Source organism: Colobus angolensis, unplaced genomic scaffold (assembly GCF_000951035.1).
Source record: "Colobus angolensis palliatus isolate OR3802 unplaced genomic scaffold, Cang.pa_1.0 Scaffold85, whole genome shotgun sequence".
Taxonomy (NCBI): domain Eukaryota; kingdom Metazoa; phylum Chordata; class Mammalia; order Primates; family Cercopithecidae; genus Colobus; species Colobus angolensis.
Window position 1 is genome coordinate 11269712 of NW_012122376.1, and position 23984 is coordinate 11293695.

Below are 23984 nucleotides of genomic sequence, written 5' to 3' on the forward strand. Positions count from 1 at the left end.
TAAGTAGACATTTAAGAATTCATACGCAGCCGGGCGCAGTGGCTCACGCCTGCAATCCCAGCACTTTGGGAGGCCGAGGTGGGCGGATCACGTGAGGTCAGGAGATCAAGACCATCCTGGGTAACACGGTGAAACCCTGTCTCTATTAAAAATGCAAAAAATTATCCAGGCGTGGTGGCACACACCTGTAGTTCCAGCTACTCAGGAGGCTGAGGCAGGAGAATCACTTGAACCTGGGAGACGAAGGTTGCACTGAGCCAAGATCACACCACTGCACTCCAGCCTGGGTGACAGAGCAAGACTCTATCTCAAAAAAAATATATATATATGTATGTATATATATATATACAAGCCGTGTTTGTGATTTGCGTTGTCAACACTAAGTTATTTCACAGTGCCTGCCCAGTGCAGTGCATTGATATTTTAAGTAATATATCTGCTTCTTAGAGTAAAAATTTTAAAATGTGATGATTATTATAGCCATTAATACCCATTTATTAGAGTGGTACAGTTATAAATTATACGACTCCAATTAATTTGTAACTTCAGTCATTATATAAACACAAATCACACCAACTAGCATCTTCTTATTTGCATATTTTACACAATTTTATCATCTATAATGACTTACATTGTTGAAATAGATTTGTTAATGTTACTCAGAAAGATGAAAGCAAATTATCTTGTTTTCTCTTGTAACTGTTAATAAGGTGAAGGCTGAAATGCATGTTTTTATTCTGCTGTAGGTATTATGTCATATTTGGAAAGGAGTGGGGTTCTCTTTCAGAAAATGCATTGGGAAATTCTGGTTTTGACTGGGTAAGTGCTAGAGAACTAGTTCAGAACACCATTATGGAAAGAATCCACTCCAGAAAGAAAAGAGTGATGATTACAGTCTGTTCGGCCTTAAATGTAACAATTTGGACTGTTCATTTGCTACTTACTTGCAATTGGGATTTTATATTTTCTTTGTTGCTTTTGCTGCTACTGCTGATATCAGGAAACATGTCTTAGGCTAACGTCATCCTCACTATGGCAGATATGTAGTAGACTCCACTGGGAGCCAAGAGACTAGTGCTTTCCCACCAAATCTGCCTCCAACTCAGGATTTCACTGTTGTCAATTCCCTTTCCTCTCCGGGCATCAATTTATGCTCCTATTGAGTGGAGGAATAGAAGAGACATTCTCCAAGTTCAGCTCTAAAAAGTTGGATGGGAAATTTTATAAATTTGGATCTGCTTGCCATGATGAATCATGGAACTGAAGGTACCGCTTAGGTTGAGATCAGGTATAGCCTGTGCAACTTAATCTTCTGAGAATTTCTCAGATTGGAAACAAGCAAGAGTTATTCTGGATTTCCTGGGGATTCACAAGAAATTATAGACCTACTGAGAGGTTACTGCTCCTTTGTGGGGTTGAAAAGGATGATTTTCTTGGTCATCTACCACTCTATTTGTTGTTCCCTTTTGCATAATAAGAAGAACTTTGGAGTGAGGTAGACCTAGATAAGACTGCTAGCTCTTCCAATTATAGCTTGTGATCATTGGCAAACTTACTTAAGCTACCTAAGCCTCAGTGTCTGCGAACCAGCTACACATTAAGAAGCCTTTCTTGCCTACCTTCCAACATCAAACTCATGAACACAGTCTCTCTCCCGTTGGGTTAACTGGGTTCCAGCATTATTCCTATCTCTTCAAAGAATGACTGTGAAGATTGAGAAGACTTGTGTGAAGTGTTCAACCCCTACCACCGAGTAGTTGCTCAATAAATGAGCACTTTTGTTCCTGTTACCTGTTATTAGGGGTTCACTTTGTCAGTCATTGAAGCCATCAAGCTTACCATAATTTTGAAAACACACACTTTTACATCATTTGCATTCATTTATTTGTGCATTAAATATTCATTAAATGCCTACTAGTTGTCAGGGACTGTTCTAGGAACTAGAGATACAGCAAAAAACAAAACAGTCCAAAGCTCTGCCCTAGTGGAGTTTATGTTCTCTTGGGTGCAGACAGACAATAAACAATATGAAAGTATAATGATAAAATATATTGGAAGGTGATAAATAGTATAGACAGAAATAAATCAGGGGATTGTGCTAGAGATGGATGAGGTAGAGCTTTAGTTTTAAATGGGGTTATCAGGAAAGGCTTTTCTGAGAGCTGCATCGAGCAAAGACCAAAAGGAAGTAAAGGAGTGAGCCTTGCAGAGATTGCAGGGAAGAACATTTCAGGAAAAGGAATAGCACATGCAAAGGCCTTGAGGCAAGAGTATACCTGGTGTGTCTTAGAAACAGTAAAGAAGATAGTTTAGCTGAAGCAGAGTAAACAAGGGTAAGAATGTTGGGGAAGGAGATCAGAACTTGCACTGGGAATTAGACTGGACAAGAGCTGGTAGGCCACTGGAAAGACTTGGCCTAGACTGAGTGAATTGGGAGCTGTGAGAGAATTTCAAGCAGAAGAGAGATATGATCTGAATTATGTTATAATGGGATCACACTATACCTATTGACAAAGGACTACAGGAAGGGAGCAGGGGTAGAAACAGAGAGAACAGTAAGGAAGCTATTACTATAAGCCAAATGAGAAGGATGGTGGCTTGTATCAGGGTAGTGGTGATGAGCGGTGAAGAGTGGATGGATTAGTGATGTATTTTGAAAGGAGAACAGATAAGATTTGCTAATGGAGTAATTGAATAGGGATACAGACAAAAAAGAAAAGTCAGAAACAATTCCATGAGTTTCAGCCTGAGCACTTGGAAAGGTGCTATTTGCTATTAGCTGAGTCATTTACCATAATTATTATTTACAGGTAGCATGATAACAATAAAACCATATGGACATATTTGAAAAATTTTTTTTCAATAAACAGATTGGGAGAATGTTAGCTGCTTGTTATCTATTAACAATATTGAGGGAAAGTGTCCAAAATATGTGAGATCATTTCTGCTTACACTGACCAGTGCTTCTCCATTTCCTTCTCCCCTGGTCATTCCTTTGATTGAGTTTCCTAAGTCCAGGCTGCAATTACATGCCCCAAATCAGTGGTTCTCAAACTGGGAAATCAATTATGGAGCTTGTTAAGAAATCCAGGTATGAGATCACCCTCTCACATCCATGGAATCTGACTGCTGAAGCATAAACACACAGCATTCACACACATCAAGCTGTCATAATTTTTACACGACTGAATCAGTCAAATACCTGGTTTGTGGTTGCTCACTAGTCAGCTTTCAAAATAAAATAGCTCAGTGTTTTAAAGAAAACATTTTTTCTGTCCAGGTTGTCTGTACTCATCAGCTTCTGTCCACCACCAAAGTAAAATGGCCGTAACCAATCTTATCCAGATGGGGGTTTAGGCAGTTGATGGACTCACTCACATGACCTTTAGTTCCCTGAACACAGTTTTGTTTGGCCTCCATTCCTCTTTTGACAGTTTCAAGAGCTGGATTAGTAAATCTCCAAGGTCTTCTACACCCATATGATTCTATGATACTGCGCTTCTGCTATGTTGCTATGAAATTGTTATTAGAAGGCCATTTACCCCTTAAACCTGGGTATTCAAAAAACTAGAAACCTAAATGATGATGACAGATATCTTATTTAAATTTCATATAAGAATTAATTCCAAGTCAATTCAACATAGCATAGTAGTAAAAGATCATACAGCCTTTGTGATTGGAAAGACTGTCATTCAAACCTTGATTCAAGTTGCTTAACGCCTCTACACCTCAGTTGCTCACCTGTAAAGTGAAGGTAATAACAGCATGTGCACCATACTCCTATAATAAGGATGAAGTGAGGTTTCATGAAAAGTAGTTAGCACATTACCTGACACACAGTATGTCTCTATTACCATCATCATCATCATCATCATCATTTCTATTAACTGAAGAATAATTGATAAACATGCATTTTCAATTGTCATTGAAAGGTGTAGAGAAGGTTGCAAATAATTTTATGAAAGCATATGTTTAAAGATTTTAGGACTAGCTCTCCAATAGGTTTGTCTGAATATACACATATGGATGGGTTATTGGTTGAAATAGAGCATAATTTTTCAAAGTGTGTTTAGACAAAACAAAAACAACCAAAAAGCATACTTTTTTTTTTTCTAGCCATTTACTGGCAGTGAGAGCTTGGACAAAGTCATGGCACATATTAAGAACTCAACAGAGTTTTATTGGTATTATCATGATTTTACATATATATATATATATATGTATGTACACACACATAATGGTGGTGAAAGAACCATGTTGGACAAAAAATATTTATATGCATGATGTCCTAATAACTTTGTTAGGTCTTACACTCACTCAAGCATCAGACTCAGAAGAGAGAAGAACATAATATATTTTGAAGTTAGAAATGTCTGTTCATATCCTTTGCCCACTTTTTGATGGGGTTGTTTGTTTTTTTCTTGTATATTTGTTTGAGTTCTTTGTAGATTCTGGATATCAGCCCTTTGTCAGACGAGTAGATTGCAAAAATTTTCTCCCATTCTGTAGGTTGCCTGTTCACTCTGATGGTAGTTTCTTTTGCTGTGCAGAAGCTCTTTAGTTTAATGAGATCCCATTTGTCAATTTTGGCTTTTGCTGCCGTTGCTTTTGGTGTTTTAGACATGAAGTCCTTGCCCATGCCTATGTCCTGAATGGTACTACCTAGATTTTCTTCTAGGGTTTTTATGGTATTAGGTCTAACATTTAAGTCTCTAATCCATCTTGAATTAATCTTCGTATAAGGAGTAAGGAAAGGATCCAGTTTCAGCTTTCTACTTACGGCTAGCCAATTTTCCCAGCACCATTTATTAAATAGGGAATCCTTTCCCCATTTCTTGTTTCTCTCAGGTTTATCAAAGATCAGACGGCTGTAGATGTGTGGTATTATTTCTGAGGACTCTGTTCTGTTCCATTGGTCTATAGCTCTGTTTTGGTACCAGTACCATGCTGTTTTGGTAAGACTTTCTCTTTATAAGCTACAGATTGTTGATAGGCTAACAATAAGCTTAAACTTGTGTCATTTGAAACTACACACACATACACACATACTTATATATATATAAAGCTGTGCATTCTTATACAATTCGATGCCCAAATTTCATATTCCTATCATCCTTTTCTATATCAGTAGCTCATTTTCAGAGGTAATGTTATTGGTGCTCTTCACTCTCATGGACAAATTAAGTCCAAATCAACACATACCAGACCTTCCTGAAGCTCTCAGCAGACACCCAACTTCGTGATACTTGGTTTCGTGTGAAATTGCCTCCTCCTAAAGGCCAGACAGGAAATCAGGACTTGGAATAAGCATGGTTCTCCAGCTCTGCTCCTGCCTTGGCAATTTCGGTGTTTCACAAGAATTGCTGTGTTTTTGATAAGAATGATAAAAAGTCAGATATAAAGGCAAATATCAAGAAGACTTCTGGCTGACAAAAGCAGAATTTGGAGAGAAATGTGAAAATAGTGACTTAGTTCAGTAATAGAGGAAGTATATTTTAGACTCTAGTTTTTTTTTTTTTTCTTTTTTTCTTTTCTTTTTTTTTTTTTTGTAAAATCGTGACTTTCTAGCAAATGACATCCTAGAAGATATTTATCAAAGCAGGAAAGCTGTGGAAAAGAGCACCTCGCATTCACTTTAATATTTTGCCTTTTCTTTTGACATTTTCTTGCCTAGAGATCTAATTCCATTAAATATGTACATTTTTTTTTTTGGCTAGAAGTCTTCTTCATGGATCTTTCAGATAAATCTTAAAAGTACATAAGGTCTGTAGAGCAGCTTTTTTTTTAAGTGCAAATGAGACACACAGTAGAATATTGTCTATGAGGGTTTCCAAATTATTTATATTTCTGCAGAAATGTACCTTGAATTCTCTGTGAGGATGATAAGGGAAAAGAAGATTCCAATATGCCTTCTGTGGAGCACTGTCAAACCATATTAGTCCTATTTAATATCTGACATGCAGGAATTTACTTTGGCTGATACTCACTTTGATTGGCTTTATTAGGCATTGTCAAGGCTGTAACTTTGCCTGATGGACAAGGTACATAGAAGTGTAATCAAGTGTCAAGTTAGCAGTGCACTTGGTAATATTCCATTATGCCTTTGCAAAGGGACATAGCTTCACTACTCTGCTTCACCATGACACTTCTCTAGGACTTTGGAGTGAACATGTTTGCTAAATTGGAAGATTACATTCCAACTGTGGTGAACTGGAATGTCTCCTCGTCGACTTTCAAGCATATACTCTTGCATCCGTAATTTCTTCTGTTGCTTTTATTTATCATTCCCTATGCTTCCAACTATTTTTTCTGCATTCATATGAAATCAAACTCCCACCATAGGATTCACAAATGTAGGTTTTTAGAATGTCACATTTTATGGTTAGTCCCTGTGGGAAAGGGGCTACAGTTGAGGGGATCCAAAGTTGGAGTTGAGGGTAGGAGTAATCCAGATTTGGGTTATGCTCTGCAGCAGAACTACCACTTTATTACTACATATCTTGTAGATGTGATCTTTTCAGCAGGAAAGACCTTCAGTATATTAAGGGAAAACGCAAAGTCATTGAATAAAGTGAGTAGGAGCACTGAGAAGCTACAGCAGGGCTGAAATACTCAGGTTAATATGTGACACTACTCAGAGGCTCAGAAATGCAATGCAGGCTCCAGTCTTCTCCTACAAACCAGCTCAATTGATGGCTGCCGGCTAGGCTGGTAGTCCTATGGGATAGGAGAGGAGACCATAGTTAAGAATAGTTTTTCCTTTGCATTATCAAGGCAGGAAAAAAGTCTGTGATTATAAGGTTCTCTGCTTCCAAATGATCAATCTAAAAACTATGAGACTAGACATCAGAAAGACAAATATGAGAACCCAGAAGAAAGGAGAAAAGAAAAGGAAATAAACAAAATCTTTTAGCCCTAAACACAACTAAATCATATCCCCAGTCCACCTTAGACCTCTGGTTTGTTTAAAAAAACTTCGCATGAGAAGAGTTGATTCCTTTTTCCCCCATATATGTCTTACAGCTTTGGGTCGTCTCTGGTCATTAGATAATTGTAGTGGCTTTACACAGCTAATTTTTCTATTGCCAAAGACAAAGATGTGTTGGAATTTTTGCATGGTAGAGGAGATAGTGGGAATGAAGGGAGAGCGCAAAATATGTTGCCTTTGCAAAATTGTCATCGAAAGGATAGCCAGAACATAAATGATACTGTTTTGGCTTCAAAAGGGTAAGCAGGTGTCTTCAAAGTCCCAAATGAGCTGTGTACAAGCTTGTACAAACAAGCGCAGAATCAGGCCTGTTTGTTATTCACACAAACAGAGTGTAAACCATGTGAATTCCACAGTTCCCAGGATTCAGATGGCGCACAATGGTCCATAATGAGCAGCACCTGTGCTTACCTCAATTACCAGACAGTTCTCAACAGCGGCAGAAAGGGCTCACTAGAATTGTTTTTCAATAATAGATTTAGTTATGTCTTTTATAATTGGATTCAAAAGCTCAAAATTTCATTTTGCAACTTGTTCATAAAATTTGTATGGAAAAAGTCTGGCATTTATTCAAAAGAAATAGTCTATGAAGAAAAAATTGCAAAACAGCCAACCACTGGTAACCAAGCAGCCAAATTATAGTCCAAGCACTTGGCAAATACACCGTCTTTTTATTATTTCAGTAATTGAATTTCTGTTAAAGCATGGAGCATAATTTAACATGAGGAATTTATTTATAATACAATAGTGTTTCAGTAATAAATGCATTATGATTGTCACTTTTAATGGAGTCTTATGTATTCCCTCTGAGACTGTGTGGCAGACTTTGAGACAGCCACTGCACCAGTGTTGTTTGTAGACAATTGAATTAATTGGAGACATGGTCATTAACTCGACCTGAATACCTCTGATTGCTTCTGTAAATAAGGTTAGAGAGCAAATGGCTAATCTTTGTTGTCATTATAGATTCCTCTTACATTTTCACACTGCCTTGTATATTAAGATCATTTTGCTAAGCAGCTTTTCAGATTCTCCTTATATTTATAGTATTGTCTTGTGTGGCACACAGCCATAATTGTATCAGACTTATATTGCATTCTCCATATCTTTATAAAGTACGATACTATAAAAGAACCTATGTTGAAACACAACTCATAAAAACCATCAGACCAATAAATGAATAAGCAACAGTGTATAAACCATCATATTAAAGGAAAGTAAAACCACACCGCGAAAGTTGATTTGGTCTCTTGCAGATCCATGTACAATTTGGAAACACAATTAACACAGGATGGCCTCCCAAAGATGCAATCACTAAAGAAAGAGCACAGCAAGGAAAGCATTGGTTAAAATCTCTTCATGTTTCAGTTGATGTCATGCCCTTTCTTGCCCTTCTGTAACAACATTAGTAACATGCAAATCAGAGGAGGTTAGGTTCTTTCTCCTTGTTCATTCTAGAATGGAGTTAAATAAGAACTATTTCAAATACAGATATTAAAAACTTGTAAATATTTGACTTACCATGTTATTTTTGTAGCTTTATCCTGTTATAGCCATGCAAGATATTTAGAGGGGATTTGGAGAGAAAAATCTTCTCCCTTTATTACTCAAATAATTCAAAAAGTGCATATACGGGAAACATCTCTAAAAATGGACTTCCCAGTCATTTTATAATTCAGACGTATTATAAAGGACCATTAAAAATCTACAGAATTATGTTGAATAATGAGACATTTACAAGTAGGATACCACAAAGAAGATGAAAAAGAAGGAAGAGGAGGAGCAGAAGGAGGGGGAAGACAAGAAAGAGGAAGGAGGAAAGAAAAGTAATTCTGTGCTTTTTTTTCCCCCTTGGCAAGATTGAAATATACTGAATATATCAAAGATATCATTTATACTAGATCAGTATAAATTATCTATACTACTTGAAGAGTAAATCTCTTCCTCATTGTTGTACCAAGCCACTGGAAGCCTATCAGTTTTCATGAGTTCCATGGCTAACTGAAAGTGTTGACATTTTCTTTGGATATTAAACGGGTCATGCTCAAAAGAGAAAAATAACTACCATTTCAATTATTTCAGACTTTTTGCCTTTATATGTTCTTATTTTAACACTAATCTTTGTGTATATGATGAAAATGTTACATTTGACTCTCATACATATGAATGTACATATGTGTATGCTAGTAATCATGGCTGGAACCCAAATGTGGGTTGTTGTAAACATTGACTGGCAGCAGTGTCATTTTTAATAAATGACTAATGGCCAACATGTGCTGCAGAAGTCATCGTTTCTGTCCTTAGCCAGCTAATAGCAACATTATTTTTAAATTAATGTTATGCACACCATTTGAAGGATGACACTTCTCCCAATGTTTTTACTTCTTAGCCAGCCATCTCGATTAATGCTGAAATGATTTTACTTTCTTGGTATTAGCCATCTTGGATTTTAACAAACAGGTGTACACATGCTTACATATACACTCACTGAAATGCAGACTTGCACACGTACACTCATACATACATACACACACATTCATCCATTCACAAGACACAGGTACACATACACATGCACACACATATTATCTCTTATTTAAACACCTTGAATTTAGGCATAGTTATCTGAAATGCGTATTGAAATACAATTTTAGTGAAAGGGAACATTTTGGCATATAATCTTTCTGGAAAATATCTCTCTGCCAATGTTTTGCCCAAGTTTCTAACTGGCATAGTAGTATGGGACTCACAGAAACTGCACTGGATTTTGAGATGTTGATACCATCAGACTAGAAATTATTCTTATCTCACTAAAAGTACATGTCTCCCATGCTTTGCAAGTGAGAATATTTTGTTTGTTTGTTTGTTTGTTTTGGACATTTAAACCCCACCCCCCAAGTTGTCAAAGCCTTGTCTACACCATAATCCCTAAGATGTGCATTTGTTTGAATTTAGTTGGTAGGGACTCTGTAGCATTGTGATTTGCTGTTGACAGACTAGAAGGGCATATGATGTAACCTTCAGAATATTCAGATTTCTAGAGTTTTCTAATGAAGTGGTTGGCCACAAATGTAATTTGCTTAACCCCAGAAGGTATTTTAATTCCCTGTTTTAAATCCATTTTATTCTAAATTCTGCCTTCTTTGAAATTGCTAAATTTCCTAAATTCCTTTTAATAACAAAACCAAACACCCTGACCTTATTACTACCAGCCTGTCACCATCACAGGCCCTGCCAGTTCTTAGTGAAATGCTTAAGTTTGTTTCCATTTCTTTCTATGTCAGCACTTAATAGACTCTGTGTTCATTTGTGACACAGGATTGTCATTCCTCTTGCCATTGATCTAGTTGTAAGCCATGCCATTCCACATACAGGAGTCAGTGTTGAGTAAGGCTGCCTGTACTTAGCTATCTTATCACTGGTGGCCATGTACAGACTTCCTCTTGATGTCAAAGGCAAATTGGATACAATATCAAATGAGTTCCCCTAGCATGAGGAAATTGTGGTCCTCTTTTCTTCTCCCATTTGCACTTGGCTTCCTTCAATTTAGCATTGATGAGAAGGAAGACTACTAGCTAGAAGGTAAGATTTTCAGGCAGACTAAAGATCTAGTATTTCCTATGCTGTCATTCAAAATAACAGGCTTATGAACTTCTATTTAAAATAGCTGGGCTTTTTGACTGGAGGGCTTTTGTGTAGAAGATTTAAGATGTCAGCTTTAAATATGACATCGATAGTCTTTGGCGAAGAATGGGAGTGAATTTTTGTAGAAACTGCCTTTTTTTCTGACTGTTTATTAACAGTCTTTGTGATTTATAGTAAATGCTGGGGAGGATTTCCAGGCCCATTTATCATGAGAAGGGAACACCTTCTTGTTCTTAATGTGAGTGTGTCATAATTAGCAATGCATGTGGGCCAGGAGATTTAGTTCTGTCTTTTCTGAAAGTCCTTCAACCTCGTATTTAATCCCAAACTGATTGAATATTTTTTCTTCTTTGAGGAAATTAATTATGCCACTGGAAAAACCATCAACTAGAGAGGGAGTTGATAACAGGCACAATGTAGGCTGGGTTAGCTAATGTACCAAAATGACATGATTAAAGTAACTCACATCTTAGACAAATTGGAATAATGGAGTCATCATTCTAATTAAAAATAGGAAGGTCTGTTTGTATGTAGCATTCATTTTCAGCAAGAGCCACACCATTTGTTTTTCATGTTCATGCATGTTTGTACACTCTGCGACCCATCAAACGCTGTTGCTCTAAATACCAATTATGTTAAAAATATCCATCCAGATACTTTGCATTTTGTCAATGGAACTGAAGCTGAAGAAGGAGTTGGGCACTGTGTCATAAGGCCAGCATCCATAGAGGCACTTGAAAGGTTACAAATCCATCATCATGCAACCTATTTGCCTGATTATTTTCATCAAATTAACTTATGCTTCAGGATGTTTTTGTGTTCCATAGACTGGCCTAAGTACTGGCTTCTGTTGATAACCAGTAACACATGGACATTTCACAGTTAAGTATTGTTCTTTACCGGGTGACTTAGTTTGTGCTTTATTACTATATATTATAAGGCCATTTGAAGTATTTTCTTATAACAAGAAAATCATATGCAATTCATCATGCCAGTCACCCTGGGATATGCAAAATGACTTTACAGTCTGGTCCCTGCCATCAGGGAATGTACAATTTAGTGGTGCAGGTTAGCACAATGAAATAAAATCATCTGAGAATAATGAAGTGATAAACTATGATGTGAAACAGGGAGGTAGCTATAAGAATTAAAAAGTCATTAGCGATGACCTCATATTATTTGAATTTGAGCTTGAAAGATAAAAATTTAACCAAGCAGAAGAGAGGGGAAAAGTGTCACTGTAGATAGAGCAAACAGGATAAACAAAGGCATGGAGGCAATGTGGGAGCAGAGAGGAGACAAAAGTTACATTTGTCTTGTGAATAACAATCAGAAATAAAACTGACACTAAGGTAGGGTGCTGATGGAGATCTAGCTCCAAAAACCTTATAGCAAAGAGTGCACATATCTGCCAGAAAGTCACTGTGAATTCTGAAATCAAGAGATCTCATGATACAACATATTGTCACAGAGGGTGCGTACAAAAGAGCAAAGCTTTTAGTTCACCGGGGAATGAGGTCAAGGTGACTAAGAAAAGAACATTGGATTTGTGGCCAGGCGCGGTAGCTCACGCCTGTAGTCCCAGCACTTTGGGAGGCCAAGGTGGGTGAATCACGAGGTTAGGAGTTTGAGACCAGCCTCGCCAACATGGTCAAACCCTGTCTCTACTAAAAATACCAAAAATTAGCCGGGCATGGTGGCACACACCTGTGGTCCCAGCTACTCAGGAGGCTGAAGCAAGAGAATCGCTTGAACCCAGGAGGCGGAGGTTGCAGTGAGCCGTGATTGTGCCACTGCACTCCAGCCCAGGCAAGAGTGTGAGACTCCATCTCAGAAAAAAAAAAAGAAAGAAAGAAAGAAAGAACATTGGATTTGCAATGATGAGTCGGGAAGAGAAGGGTTATTGCTGGCAGTTAAGAAGTAGTTTTAGTAGCCAAAAGAGTTTCAAAGCCTAATTACTAGGCCTGAAGAAGTTTCTAGTGGTGAGGAAGTAGAATCAGTAAGTGTTGACTTTGACCACATCTTTAAGACATTTTCATGACGGAAGACAGTCAGTGACTTTTTCCTGATTAGGAACGTATGGGCTAGTCTGAGTGACCACCCAGAAGGACTGTCTGTACAGTATCCACTTCTCTTGGCAATATGTTGTGTTGCTGCCTTGTGAGGGTTAGACACAGCAATTTTGTGAGTTACAGTTTTTGCCATTCACTTAGATTTCTAATGATCATGTTTACAATATAATTATGAAGTACGATTCATTCCATAAGGAAACTATATGACTTTTATTTTAGAAATTGCGTATGTGACTTTGAATGGGCTGACTGCAACAAGGTTTTCTTAGCACACAGTGTTGGTCTCCTTCAGTGTTTTCAACACCAAATTCTTACAACCGGCTTCATTAGGTCACTTGAAGAAAACTTTTTGGATTAATTCTGAGTCTTATTGCTTTCTGATATGATTAGAAAGATCAGTTTTGTAGTGGGTTTTGATTGTTCTCATAGCCTCAAACTTGACAGTGTTTAGTCAATGGTCACAGTAGCCTAGTGAATAGGTAATCCTTTGATACCTGTTCCTTCTACCTTCTAGTGTTCTTGTGGCAATCAAATCATGGGAGTTAACTTGCTTGAAAACTATCAAGTGCTCTGCACTTAAAAGTATTCTGATCTTACTGATCTGATAATTATGATATCCTCTTGAAGCCATAGGGTCACAGAGCAATAGGGATGTTAAGTGCCTACCCAAAGGCAGAGGATGTGTCTGTGGACAATCCTCCCTGAGATTTATAGAGAAGAATTCTTTATGGCTTTACTCTAGGGTGTATTAAGCACACTAAGCATTTTACAGAACATGTGGTTGATAAAGCCTCTGGTCTCAGAAACTTACCTTCTAAATCAAGTGTCTGTGATATATCAGGTAACAGATCAGACCTGAAGGGAAGCAGACAATACTGATAAGGAGAATGGCATTGACCAACATCACAAAAGAGATGTAGTCTAAGGAGAGATTGGAAGAGCAATGCCCACTTCCCAAATTGAGCAGCAGGTCTAAGTACACTGAGTAATAGGAAAGAAGATATAAAGCAGGCAAAAAGGCAGAGGCTTATGCTAAGCCACGGTGAGACTATCTTCAGGAAGACCTGTGCCTGTCTAAGCATGCTTTGTACTTTCCTAGGGAATTCAGCCCACCAACTGCCTGGGTTCTCCTGACAAGCAGTTGGGCCCTATCTCTGGGCCAGTTTTTGGAACACAGTAGAGGAGATTCCTCCATGGAAGCAGTTTCTGGGTTTAAGACACCCAGTGGGAGTACATAGCCTGCTCCACCTACAATTTGTGACAGATGTGATTCTTTATGGGAAGGTCTTGACCTTGTTATAGACTCCTGGCCCTTTCTGGGTTTCTTGTGAATGCAAGCTGCCACTCAATCATTCATTCTCAGCTTTGCAGATGCCAGAGCTCATGGGAGTCAGTGTTCACATCCACTTGCTTGCCTTTCTTCTCTCCTTTGCTCCCATTTTTAAAAAATGGGCTTTAAAGGCAAAAGGTACAAAAATACTTGGCTTTATATGCTTCTTTTTCCCGCCTGTTTGGCTGTTTGATTGAAATAGCTCTGTCTCATGCCAGAAAAGTCAGTGTGATTTTTAAAATTATTTCCATAGAAACCAGAATATCAGTTTATTCTCCCATATGCAAATTGCAGTGCTTTCAAGACGTAATGGTCCATTAGCCAACATCGGCCAGTCTTACTGGGAATATGCTGACATCCTCCATAGTGTCACCTCATCATGTACCATGGTGAGGTTGAATCCAGGTGCCTTTTTTTCACTCCTTTGAAATTGCATATTGAAGTTAATCTCATAGTATCCTTAAAACTATTTTTCACCTTGATATGGTTTGGTGATGCATCTCAGTATTCTCAGCTGTAAACTGGAAGTAGTAAGAGTATCTAATTTATAATATTGTGGTGCAGATTAAGAGAAACTGCAGGGAAAGTGCTCACCAGCCCAGTTCCTGGCATATAATGAACACTAGCACTACCAGTATGAATTATGCCCTGGATCCCCACTATGGCCATGGATATAGCCTGCTATGACCCTGTGCTTGGGCAGTGGCAAGCCACCTTTGAATGTCATTAGTGATCCATAGGACATGTTCACAGGAAAGAAACATACATTAAGTGAACTGCTGGTTTGGGCAAGTAGGCTCAGGAAAGTGGTAAACTGATATCCCAGCTTATCAGAAGGAATCTGATAGAAATTGTTCAGGAACAATAGCCTAAAGAAAGCTTAAATCTCACCAAGTCAGATTAAAAATGATACAAGGTAGTCAACTTTCTCTGTTGCTAAAGGAGGACAGAATAATTATGAAAAAGTGAAATTCACAGTTTACCTCAAAATTGGGTTTTAGCCTTTAGTTTCAAATTTGTAACTCACCAACTTCCTTTCTCCCAGTGGCTCCCATCTGAATAGCCCCATGTAGATATTAGCCTTGCCACGCTCCGTGTGGTCCCCTGGGAGTTATCTGCATCACCTGTGATTATACTGGAATTGCAGAACTCAGACCTTGCCCCAAGCCTACCTAATTAGAATCTGCAGGTTAATAAGATCTCCAGGTGATTCCTATGCACATTAAATTTGGAGAAGCATGGGTTCGTGAGTTTTCCCACCTAAATTACCTCATCCAGCCCACTTAAAAACCTATGTGATATATTATCCCCATTTACAAGTAAGGAAACTGAGACCCTTATGTTAAGTGCCTAGCCTAAGGTCATACAATGATGAAGTATCTATCCAAGGTGACATTCAAAAGCAGATCATCTAACTTCCAACCCTATGCTCTTCCCAGTGTACTAAAACTGACTCTTTAAAACCAGTAAAGAAAATGCAGCTGTCTAGATATGTGGCAGTGGATTGAAAATGGGAGACAGGGCACAGGTAGGAAAAGAAGAGGCCAAGTGCCTGAGTCTGGTCAGTCTACAGAAAGGACAACCAAGCCCTGATTAGTTGTGAGTCAAACATGGCGCTGAAAAGCCATTGCCAAAATCACTCATAATTATCTTCTCAGAAAGGAAGTAGGGGTTGAGTAAGTTAGAAGAAATAGGAACCAAAAGCTGGTGATCGAAAAATGTAAAAAGCCAGTCACTTACAGTTATCATAAAAGTTCAAAACAGTCTGTTTGCAGCCTCTCTGGAAGATGTAACCTCTCATTGCACCATTGATGTGGCATTAATCTACTAGCATCTTTTTACTCAGAGATCTGCTTCACAGCACGTCATTTAGCCATCTAGGTTCCCTTCCCAGGGTGGGCTTATATGTTTGGACTTCTCTGAAGGGAAACTAAATTTTACAAACAAAAGAAAATCTGTTCAGGTGTAAGAGGGTGCACTCAGAATTTTAATTATTTGGCTCTTGTATTAGTTTCCTATTGCTGCCGTAACAAATTACCTCAAACTTAGTGATTTAAAGCAATACACATTTGTCATCCTAGAGTTCTGGAGGTCAGAAGTCAGATGTGGGTCTCACATGGGTAAAATCAAGGTGTCAGCATGGCTGCATTCCTTTATGAAGGCTCTAAGGAACAAACTGTTTCCTACTCATGTGAGTTATTGGCAGAATTCAATTCCTTATGGTTATAGGACAGAACTCTCCATTGTCTTGCTGGCTGTTAACTGAGGGCCAGTTCCAGCTTCTAGAGGCTGCCACATTCCTTGACTTTTGGCTTCCTTTGTCCATCTTCAAAAGCCAGCATAGCAGGTCAAGTTTTTCTCACATGGCATCACTCTGGCCTCCTCTTCTGCCTCCCTCTTTCACTCGTAAGGATCCCTGTGATTACATTGGGCCCACTTGGATAATCCAGCATAATCTCCCCATCACAAGATCCTTAATATTCACATGTGCGAAATCTCCTTGGCTATATAAGGTAACATATTCACAAGTTCTATGGATCAGGATATGGACATCTTTGGGTCAGTCATTACTCCATCAACCACAGATCACTTCAGTCATTCAGGGCTTTAGCAATATCATGTATAGTAACTTGTCTGAGAAAATGAATAGGAATAAATAGGTGTGGACCTCCTTATTACTCTTTGCAAATAAATTGAGGAGGCTCTATTTCAAACATCAGGATGAGATAACAGGACCAACATCTTGGTGTATACAAGTTAGGCAAAGATAATCTTTTTCTGAAGTTACATCAGGATGTGGCCCAGATCACAGCTGGACCATAATCGACTGTCTGCTCATCAATAGCATCAGAGAATTAGAAGAAAATATATTTGATTATTACTTGCTTGTGATGATATTGGGATATGAATTATTTTATTTTCAAATTGTGCTCAGGGGGCATCCCAAGGAGGTGGGGAAGCTGCTGGGGACATAGGCTCCCTCCACTCTCCACATCCCTTGTTTCTTGTTTCCACCACAGCAATTCTGCTTTTATCGGTTTTATATATTATTCTTCTGTGTACACTTTCTATTGCTTTCTATTTCTGCATACACTATTTGTTGCAGAAATGGGCTAAGTGGATTTTCAGGGGGCAGGAGAGATGGGGGAAAGATTTCAAAACTGCTGACACAGACAAAATGGATTCTTCCCACTCTCTGGCTAGAATAGGTTCAGGGTTCAGAGCATCTGCCTCTGCTGGCCTAATGTGATGAGGCAGGCATAGTGCTCCAGTTCTGGAACCCAGAATTCAGAGACAAAAATGAGGGAGGAAGGGAGATAAGATCAGCTGCGGATGTTGATTCCTTTGTCTGAAGTTCATCTCATTACAGCTTATGATGAAATCAAATATGAAACTGTTCTAAATTATCTAGTAGACAGACATTTGATCCCAGTAAAATCGGAACGCAGTCAAGTTGATGAAATTTATACAAGTCGTAACTGAAGAGGAGAGTTTCATATAGGACTCTCCCATTAAGCATCTCATGCTCCATGTCTTTGGCAAGTTCTGGGCCTTGTGAAATGCGTTGCCAAGATCAAAACCCTGTGGACTTGCTTATAGAATCCTCCCATGTACATTTCCTATACATAGTCTGGATGTCCACACAGCTTGATGGAGCAGAATGACCAATGCATCATCTCTGTTTATCTGCAGAGAAAGGGATTTACAGTTAAATTAGAATTAGACTCAAACAGCACTGGTTCTGGTGTTTGGCTTTCTGGAGGCTGTTAATCTGAATTAGTAAAAAGTCTGACCTATAAAATAGCCTTACAGAAGTGCAGTTTTAATCCTGTAAGGTTTATAAAATAACCCTGTGACTGATAAAGTATCATAGAGAGCAGGACATTCCTAGACTTGCCTTAAGGAGCAGATTGGATTGCACAAATGTCTCTTCACACGTTTTCTCATGAAGTCCATAAACAGCCTCACTTAAAATCCCCAAAACACGTTAGTTTCATAAGGATTATAATCTTTGAGTTGGAAGACACCTTAAATTTTGTGGGTAGTGGGGCCAGTGGTGCAAGTGGTAAAGGAATTTACCAATACAGTTATAGGTAAAGAAAGGAAGATTTATTAAAGTATGAAAACGTGTTGCAAGGTTGCAACATCAGAGAAGGGGCTGTCTACAAAGAGACAGGGGCTGGAGGGAAGTTTTATAGGGTTGTGCTGGAGGGGGCTATGTACAGAAGAGGTCATTTTGCCCAAGAAGCAGGGTCATTGTGCCTGTGGAATGAGGTCATTGTTTGGGATTAGCCATCTCTCAGAACAACTGTTCATCGTTCTTCCCCACCTGGGCCCTCCCACACCTGGGGCACCTTCCTCATTGTTGCTTACTTATCAGGACTCCATATTAAAGATCATCCAACCCCACTTCAGACCCACAATAAGGATTCTTCTCCCACATTCTTTATAGCTGCTGGCTATCTGCTCACCTAAAGTGCAGGGTTCACTGGCATGCAAGGTAGTGCATTCTTTCTGTGGTCAGCTGTAAGTTTTTAAAAGTATTTCCTGATGTTGAAGTAAAATCTTCCTGACTAGATCTCCAACTCATTAGTTTTGTATTTACCGTGGAAGTTCAGAACAAGACCACTCTTTCCCTGCTGCCAGGGCAGACCTGCACATTGTTTGAAAAATTTTCAGTATGTGTGCCCCTCCCCCCATCCCCAACCCAGAGTCTTCTTCAGGCAGAATAGTCGGTTTCTTCAATGTGGCCTTTGGCCTCATCATCTTTTCTGCATCTATTCATTAATTATGGTGCTACACATTAATCCCTTTATTGCAGAAGAGTCTGGGTGGTGTAAGCATAGAAAGACTATCACATATAGAGTCTAGCAGGCCCGGACTATCTCTTAAAGCCTATCTTTTTCCCCTGGCACTCTCAAGCTTTCCACCAGAGCCAACCCTGCCTGGAGAACGCATCTTAAACGCCTCCCCAGCGTCTCTCCTACTGGCCTACTCTTTGATCACCTTCCCCAGCTTTGGATTCCCCTGCTAGGGTCACTGACTTGCTAAGCCATCTTCTCTGCCCCCAGTCTGGCCTATGACCATGACGACCTAACAAATGGGTTTGGGATTAAAATGAAGCTTAGTTTCTACTTGGTAAAGATGGCTCACTCTGATGAATAAGATAGCAAAATCTGATCTTTGAAAAGGTTGAGCAGTTGACTTTGAAGTCATTACAAATGTGGGTCCTTTGAGAAGTTTGATTACATTGTAGTGAAGTTACTGAGTACACTTTTAATATTTACAGACTATAGAGTGGATGGTTTAATATAGCAAATGTTAATTATTTTTAGTATCAGACATTATGTTTGTTGTAACCACAAGCATTCTTTTTAAAAGCAGTTTATTGAAATATGAAAGTAAATGATGTGTGAAAAATAACATTAATACAGTCTTAGTGAATGAAGAATATATAAACTGTGCATTAGTTTTTCATCTCCTAGGCAGAATCAAGTATTACATGGGCTAGCTTTACTCATAGCCACTTTAATATACATCTGGAAAATAAATTAGTAACGTATGAAAATAAATGTAGCAGAAGTGGAAATTTAACTAGCTGAACAGCTAACAGATTTCAGTGAAGAACTGAAAGTGACATATTATGATGCTTTGCCAACTTGAAAGTTCCGTGGTATATTCCAGACAAGAATGTGGCCTTAGGCCAACTATTCAGATATTGATGTTTGTCCTGCTTTTAAAGACAATGTTTCAGTTTTGTACTCACTTTTTGTCCCTGGGAGCAGTCCCAACTGGGCGCAAGGTAGGCCCACAGGAAATAAGGCCCAGACTCAGATGTAGAGCTGACATTCCTTAGCAGACTGGCTGCATCTACAGTCTCCAGCAAGCCCATGAGCAGAAGATGGAGAGTAGAGGCACTGGAAAGGTGCTGGTGAGAGCAGTCTTGCCTCCATTTAAGCAACCGTTATTCCTTTCCACAAATGCTGGTTCTCCATTTCCAACTGTGCAACTTCCCAGAGAAAGCAATTTCTTTTCACTAACACACTGAAGTCCTTCACCTCTAGTTTGAGTTCTCATGGTGTCCTCCCTGAATTAAAGTCCACCCTCCTTCTTATCCCCACATCTGTATGTCTAAGTATAAAAAGCTGATGTACTTCTTCTTGTTCTTCCTACACTAATTTCCTCTAAGTGTTCATTGACAAAATTGACTGTGCATGGGGGTCCCACCTAAGAACACAGAAACAGATTTAGCTATAAAAATTCTTAGGATACATAATTTCAGGTCTCATTTCATTGGGTCTCAGTCAAGGTTGCCCTTATGTTTAAAACAGTTTTAATTTCATGTATTTATTTATATCTCCTTATAAGTATTGTCAAATTTTCATATATGGTTTCTATTCACATCCATAATTTCTTACAATTCTGAAATTCAACAAGTTCTGAGAACCAATATTTTTTTCTAACCTCGAGACAAACTCATTTGATGATAAAACCTGACCTACACTGCTGTAAAGATATTTATTTAAAACATTTATGTATTCCTCTTACTGTGAATGTTACTGCAGCAATAGTAACAAGTTTTATTAAGGGGTGCTTATCCAGATCCCATTGAGAATATTATATACGGTATATTCAGCATATTACTTTTTAAAATTAGAAACATCTGAATGCTAAAATACACCTGTTCTCAGAAGGGCTTTAGATAAGAAAGATACATACAAAACACACACTCACACATGCACACACACACACATTTTGTACTAAATCCATGAAACTTTGATTCAGCTGAGGAATAAGTTGATTTTGGTAGATAAATCATCTGTACTTCATGTGTATCACCTTAATGTGTTTGGTTTTGAGGAAGTAATCCCAGGGATTTTTTGTTTCCTACAGAAGTTGCTAAAAAAATATCTAGTAAGTGGAACTCTATCCAGAAATATTCCAAAATCAACCTAGAGTCTATTTTAGCTTAGTAATAGCAGGATGACCAGCTTCTTATTAAAATAAATGAGTGCATAAATGTGAAATGATACTAGGAAACAGCCTTTTCACTTGAGAATCATAAATGTGGATACAAATTAGATTTTATCCCTCAATCCACCACCCAGTATTCTCAGTGTTGCAGATGCTCTGTGTTATATTTAAAACTTCACTTGGGAGGAATTGAGGCCAAGTTAGCCTAATCTCTGGATTAGTCTCACTTAGATTTCTGTTCTCTCAATCTTTATTTAGTAACCAAAGACAAAAACAATTGATTAGATTTAAAGATAACTTTGCATAAATAGGGTATCATTACTGACACTAAAGAGAGATCTACAAAGGAATACAGGGAAATAAGAGCCCTGTTATATAGGTCTCCTCCCTTTCCCCTCACTGCTGGGGGAAGACACACAGTTCTCAGGAGATACAGTAGTCTCCTTATTTCTTGTACTTTCCCTAATCTCTTGATGTACTTGACAGAGGAATGTACTTGTAGTTCGCATTTACTTAGCAGATAGCAGTTTAAAATGAGCTTTCAGTATATGAAAGAAAATGTCTACCTGGGAGATTAAAGGGCCAGTCTTTAAGGACATATGGCACAGGAAGTGGAAAGGCTCTCTGCACTGAGTAGTGACTGATGAGGAGCCCATGCTGGCTTTGAAGGGATCCTGTTCCTTCCCAAGCAGCAACTCAGTATGGCTCCAGCTCAGCGAGAGAGTTGTAATGTTGGAGAAGAGGCTGTAGTGAGGGCATGGGGTGGGGGCATGAACTCGTTTGGGTTCAGGCAATGTATAAAGGTCTGTGCTCCTTGAGTTGGGGGCTGGGGAATCCTTGTGGATCCTCTTTGTCACACTTAAACATGGGGCCATAGGACCAGGTGATCTCCAGGACCAGACTGGGCTCTCTTGACTGAGCTGCTGCTTCAGATTTGGGGAATACGAGGGAGAGAGCAAGTCAAGTTGCCGCTGCATGCAAGGGGCTGTGAAGGCCCAGTAGATGGCAAACAGACAAATAGGCCCTGAGCACCCCCTTCCCCATGAGCTAAACTGATCTCCAAAGAGGGGTTAGGCTGAAGAGACAGAGGGAGATTAGAACCTTCCCCCAAATTTAGAGACCCATTTCTGAGAGAAAGGAAAATTCAGTCCAAAGCGACAATGAGATAAAGAAAGGTGATGGCGTACCCCAGTGTGCCCAGATGCAGCTGAGGCTGGTTTGTTGTAGGACACAGAGAGCAAACGATTGGTAAGGAGGAGTACTGATTATCAGTAAAGGCAGAGTAGCAAATGGTGTCACTTTCCAAATGCTTTGCTTGGTCAGCTTTACAAACTTAAAATCAGTCATTACAGCTGATTGGTCTCTTATGATCACACCTCCTTGTAAGAGTTACAAGGAGGCTATAAAACTTATGGTGGAGGAGGCCTAGGAATGTGTTGTCACATTCCCTTATTCATACACCCAACAGACAGAAATTGAGGACCAACTCTAGTCACTTTGGGGCTGAGCACCAGGCCCTCAGCAATGAATACGCTCAGCACAACTAGTGTCCTTTGAGGCAGCTGGGGGGCCAGAGTGCTAGGTGCTAGTCTTGGCTCTCCAACTAAAGCTGGGAGGCAGAGACCAGCTCCACCCTCTTTCTGAACCTCAGTTTCCTCTAATTAAAATGATAATTGAACTCACTCCTTCTTGGTAATAGAACTATATACCATATGTTTCGCTAAGATCAGAGCCTCTTGATGAACCTGTGGGGTATTGAACAAGGGGGCAACAAAAAATGAAAAATTATCTTAGCTGAAAAAAACGGACAGTGCAACATCTAAGGCACTACATCTATATCTGCATCCAGAAGGCATGCAACCTTGGCTTAAGGTTTTTATGTTGAGTGAGGGTGGCAAGGTTTTCTGGAAGACAAGGCAGTGTGATGGAAAGCCAAGGAACTTGGATACACATAGGCCTGGTTCTCTTCAAACTTTTCAACTTGGGCCAGTCACTGGACCTCCTAAGCCTCACATTTCCTATCTGTAAAATGGGGATGGTAAACCCCACTCTGCCTGTATTTCATGGATCTTAGGCCCTTCTGCTGAACTGGGCTGTTTTCCATCTGATTTGAGAGTAAATGAGGCAATGAATTATGTTGTTTTTCTTTCAGCCCACCCTTGGCCACTCCCCAGCCCCCACCTGCAGTGCAAACCAGTGGGGGTTCTGGCAGCTCCAGCGAATCGGAGAGCAGCTCTGAGTCAGATTCAGACACTGAAAGTAGCACCACTGACAGCGAATCTAATGAAGCACCTCGTGTGGCCACTCCAGAGGTGAGTGAAGGTGCCAGGGCCCTAACCATGATCTGCCTGTCCTGGAGGCAGCACCCTCAACACACACACACACACACACACACACACACACACACACACACACACACACACTTTCAGCACAATAATTAATTCAGCACAATAACCACTTCAGAAAAGTATCCAGATATTTAACAGCATTTTTAAAAAACATATATTCACATAGTCCTAACATGCATACATGTTTTGCTGTGTGACTGATTTGCTATGTGACTCACTTAGCTACTCTTAGCATAGTAAAACTAGCATAGTAATGAATAGACTAGCAGCTTGTCTTCTGAGAGAACCAGTGAAGCCAGTCAAGATCCAATTCTGGCCTTGGGGATACTAACCCTTACTCTAGATTAAAGTTATTAAAGTGTGAATTGCCACTTGGCAAGTAAGACCCAAGAAGTATGGCTTTCCTTAAAGGTAAAATGATTATTTAAATGTTATATGTTCTTTATTTTAATATGCATCCTTCAAGTGTGTTTGATAATAATTCACCAAGACATTTAACACAGCTCCATGAAATACTAAAATAATAATTTTGAAATAAAAGAATTTGCTTCACATCCTCTCTGAGTCCAGGATAGCCACTCAATTTCCCTGAGCCTGCATTTGGTTACAGCAAGTAAATTACACCCTCA

At 39.1% G+C, this 23984-nt stretch overlaps 1 protein-coding gene across 5 annotated transcripts in view; it reads left to right on the forward strand.

Annotated features, from left to right (window-relative positions):
- AFF2 (AF4/FMR2 family, member 2) overlaps positions 1 to 23984 on the forward strand; it is a 513696-nt gene that overhangs the window by 452075 nt on the left and 37637 nt on the right. For all 5 annotated transcript variants that reach the window (XM_011930289.1, XM_011930287.1, XM_011930290.1 and 2 more), the window contains one exon: positions 23160 to 23319. In XM_011930289.1, coding sequence (XP_011785679.1) covers positions 23160 to 23319 — 160 coding nt within the window. The remainder of the gene's footprint in view (positions 1 to 23159; positions 23320 to 23984) is intronic.